Raw genomic sequence first — 4,231 nt, forward strand, 5'->3', positions numbered from 1 at the left:
ATACTTTATTAGAAATCAAAGATTACTATATTTTTCAAAAAATAATATTTTTCCTAAAAGTAGTATCTTTTCTAAATTAAATAATATTAAAACCATATATTTTTCAATATAATACTAAAATTATATCTTTTCCAAACAATAATATTTTCTCTTAAAATAAAACTCTTTAGAACAAGTTTTCTTAAAATAAAGCTTTCTTAAAAGTCATTTTTCTAAAAGGATCAAAGATTTACTTTATACAGACATATATGTACGTATAGATATTTGACCATAAAGACCATATTTTCTAAAAGTTGTACTTTTCCTTAGAAATCGTACTTTCAAAATATAATATATTATTCCTAAACAATATTTTTTTCAAAATTTAAAATAATACATTAGAAAAATACTTTCTTTAAATATTACTTTCTTAAAGCACACAAGTTTCATACATACTTTCTTAAAGCACACAAGGTTCATACATACTTTCTTAAATTATCGGTTTCCTTATTAACAAATATATATTTTCTTAAATTAAAAAATTTCCTTAGAAACATTTTTAAAATACAAATTTATGTAGAAATATACCTTACTCAAATATAAGCTTCCTTAAAAATATATATACTTTCTTTAATTACAAGTTTCCTTAGAAACATATTTAAAATACAATTCTCTTTAGAATATATGAGTTTTCTTAGTAACATTTTAAACTACATAAATAAATTAACGTAGGAATGCAAATTAGAAATAAGACAACCGTATCTCACGGATGTGTGGGGTGCCTAACACCTTCCCCATGCATAATCAAACCCACCCTTTACTCTGGTTATAATCCTATGCTAGGTGGTGGCGACTCCTAATATTAATAAATTGGCCCTACTCCAAAATAAATAATAATTGGCCGTAGTCACGCCGTTGCATTAAGCCTTTTTTCTAACCCATAAGGCTACGTTTGGTGTGCAGGAATGGAATGGAATGCAACTTGGAATGGAATGAGAATAAGAATGGAATGGAATGAGTATTACCATTCTAATGTTTGGTGTGACACGGTAAATCGTTATGGAATGGAATGAGTATTACCATTCTATTGTTTGGTTGACTATTATCAAATCTGGAATGGAATGATTTTTCTCAAAAATGCCCTTTTCATTGGCTTACATTACTTTTTAATTCTGACTATGAATTATAGAATATTATAAGATGCCCAGTACTGCCATTGAAAAAGAAAAATCTTAAAATAAAATAAAATATTATTTTTAATGAGATATTAATCTTAATAAATGACTGCAAAAGGGAAAATATCTAAATTCCCAAAAGACGAAAGCACAAAACCGTAGCCACCATGATTGAATACTTAACCTAAAAAGTTGACGTAAAGGCTAAAAAATAAAAAATATATATATTTTTAATCATATCAATCTCAATAATATATAATAAAAAAAAAAAATTTATTTGAAGTAAAAAAAAAAAACAAGAGAACGACCAGGTCTCTTACCCAATCTATACTTGTTAGGTAAGTCTTTCTTTCATTGTGGGTCACAATCAAACTAATATCATAAGTTAATATCATTGCAGGAACAAATTAATATTAAGGAGTCCAAAGCATTATCAAAATAATTAAACAAAATATCACCAAAAAGTGCCACATACCCATCATCACAAAATTAACCAAATAATTATCCAAAGCATTCATAATAAAAATTCAAAACCTGCTTAGCCAAATATCCAAAAAGGGCCACCTAAGTAAAATCTTCACGAAATGACTGTCTTCACCAATTCTTCCTTCATATCCTCGTCAAGTGTGAAAAAAATTTGAATCAAGTCACGGTCACGACCAATTTGAACCAAAGCTTTTGCTCGATCGATTTTGTTCAAACTTGGTAACTTTATCAATTCTTCGTGCAGCCTAATTTTCAACTCATTAATTGAAGCATCTTCAATAGCTTGGCTAAGGCGTTCAGTACTTGATTTTATATCTGAGCCAGTCAAAGTTGAAGATTGTTTCACTACTTCACACAATGATTCTGCGACACTTTGAGATTTCCTCTTCTTTTTATTTTTAGAGCTCACTTCATTAGTTTTTCCAATTGTGGGAGATTGCATAAATGAAATCGATGCGTCAATATCATCTAAACCATCTCCAACATCATCATTTTCATTCTCATTTTCGTTGTCCATCCATTCCTTATCCAATTTTTCCATAACATTAGCAGCTGTTTCAGCATCATTTCCGGTAGCACGGTCTTTTCCAAATATGGTGCATAGATCCTTATAATATGGAAAAGGTTTGTCTTTAAATTTTGCAGCATTCTTGTGACTTTATAAAAAATAGCAATTATAAGAATATCATAATACAAAATTATGAAAAAAAGAAAGAAAAGAATATCATAATACAAATGAAAGAGAAAAATAAAATTATGAAGGCAAAAAAATACCTGCAGGTAAGCATCCCACACATATTTCTCAGCAACCACACAATGGTTCAAATTATCATAACCAAACCCACTTGTGTTAGGCCCATGCAGCATATCATGCACAGCATCAAAATGGGTTTTTAATGTCTTCATTCTAGATTTAATATGGGGGTCTGCCTTTAAATAAGAATGTGGCAAAGTAACTGCAAGTATTTTCTCCACAGCTGTAACATGGCCAGGTTTGAATCCACGATCGGCATTATAGAGACCCGTGTTATGTAAGTCGAGAAGAGCCTTAATAAGCTTCATATCTTCTTCATCTGTCCACATCCGTTTATTTTTACCTGCTCCTCTTATTTGATCTTGTGTAAACTCCATCCTAACATGTACAAGATATATATAACATATAATTTTCACAACTAATAAATGCATTCACACATGTAAATTTGAAAGAGAAAAACTTCACCAATATATCAACCAAGACATATAAAAATTAATTAATAACTGATTATAGATAATAACCTATGCATAAAAAGTAACATGTCAAATTAAAAAATAATTCTTAAAAAATAAGAACGTTTTTCAAAAAAATTATCTGGATTCCTTGTCTATTTTCCATCCATTCATTAAACATAAATTTAAAAAGAACATAAACTGATATGAAAAATTATCATCTCCTTTATCTAGCTGCCATCCATTCATTGAACATGCTGGTTGCTAAATTATCTCTCCATGCACTCCACTCATTTGATGTTTCGATTGTTGTAATTGAATCACCATGTACTTCATTCAGAGTATGTTCTTGTTCTTCCAAACTTTCCTCTAATGGGTCTATAGACATCTCTTGCCTTATAAGATTATGCAATAGACAACATGCTAAAATGATTCGAGTCTGTGTTGTAGTCGAATAAAAATAAGGACTTCTTATAATTGCCCAACGCATCTTAAGTAGTCCAAAGCATCTCTCTATCACATTTCTTGCCGAAGAATGCTTCATGTTGTAAAATTCTCGAGGAGTAGTAGGTTGGTGTCCATCCCTCCAATCATTCAAATGATATCTTTGTCCTCTATATGGTGCAAGAAATCCTTGACAATTTGTATACCCAGCATCAACAAGATAGTAGTAACCTATATTTGTGACAAGTATAAGTGTACTAATTGGAAATTCTATTTAAAATTTAGTTGAAGTGTAAATATTATTTTTTTTAATAAAAAAAGTCTTACCTTGAGGAACTTTAAATCCATTTCTCTTGTCCATTGCTTCTCGAAGCACTCTACTATCAGCAGTTGACCCTTCCCACCCAGGTAATATGTAGATAAATTGCATGTCTTGTGAACACACTCCTAACATATTTGTAGCAATTTCACCTTTGCGTGTTCTATATCTAGGCTTATCTTTTATAGGTACCCTTACATTGATGTGTGTCCCATCTAAAGCTCCAAAGCAATTCTAATTTTTTTTTAGAAAAAAATAAGTCATTATGGTTATTAATAAATAAAAGATATATTCTTTCAAAAAAATAAAAATAAAGATTAATTACCTTAAACCATTTCCACCTCTCATCAATTGAGTTAACAAGAACCGGCTCTGGTTTTTTAAGTAAGAGTCCTTCAAGACGCATGAGAGCATTCAACACATCTTGAAAGTGCCTACTGATAGTTTCTCCTGACCGTTGAAATCAAAATTTAATGACCCGATTCTTGACATGATGTGCAAGAATGTGAATAAACATTGCTACTTGTTCATCTATCAACATATTTTGGGTATCTTTTAACCCAACTATACTTTTAAGCATGGAGCACAATTTGGTAAACGTTTGCCTATTCATCCTAAGTTG

The 4,231-nt window shown here is 30.2% G+C and overlaps 2 protein-coding genes across 2 annotated transcripts; both read right to left on the reverse strand.

Moving 5' to 3' along the window:
* Positions 1-1,731: 1,731 nt before the first annotated feature.
* On the reverse strand, positions 1,732-2,723 carry LOC132281619 (uncharacterized protein At2g29880-like). Its single transcript, XM_059783313.1, has 2 exons — positions 2,415-2,723; positions 1,732-2,247 (listed from the first exon to the last, which is right to left on the reverse strand). Exons 1-2 carry the CDS (start codon positions 2,721-2,723, stop codon positions 1,732-1,734), a joined length of 825 nt encoding a protein of 274 aa, XP_059639296.1.
* A 349-nt stretch (positions 2,724-3,072) lies between these two features.
* On the reverse strand, positions 3,073-3,720 carry LOC132281620 (protein ALP1-like). Its single transcript, XM_059783314.1, has 2 exons — positions 3,618-3,720; positions 3,073-3,521 (listed from the first exon to the last, which is right to left on the reverse strand). The coding sequence occupies exons 1-2, from the start codon at positions 3,718-3,720 to the stop codon at positions 3,073-3,075; spliced, it is 552 nt and encodes a 183-aa protein (XP_059639297.1).
* Positions 3,721-4,231: the final 511 nt, after the last annotated feature.

Source organism: Cornus florida, unplaced genomic scaffold, assembly GCF_030987335.1.
Source record: "Cornus florida cultivar Cherokee Brave unplaced genomic scaffold, ASM3098733v1 CherokeeBrave_3.0.0_Hap2_Chr11, whole genome shotgun sequence".
NCBI lineage: Eukaryota > Viridiplantae > Streptophyta > Magnoliopsida > Cornales > Cornaceae > Cornus > Cornus florida.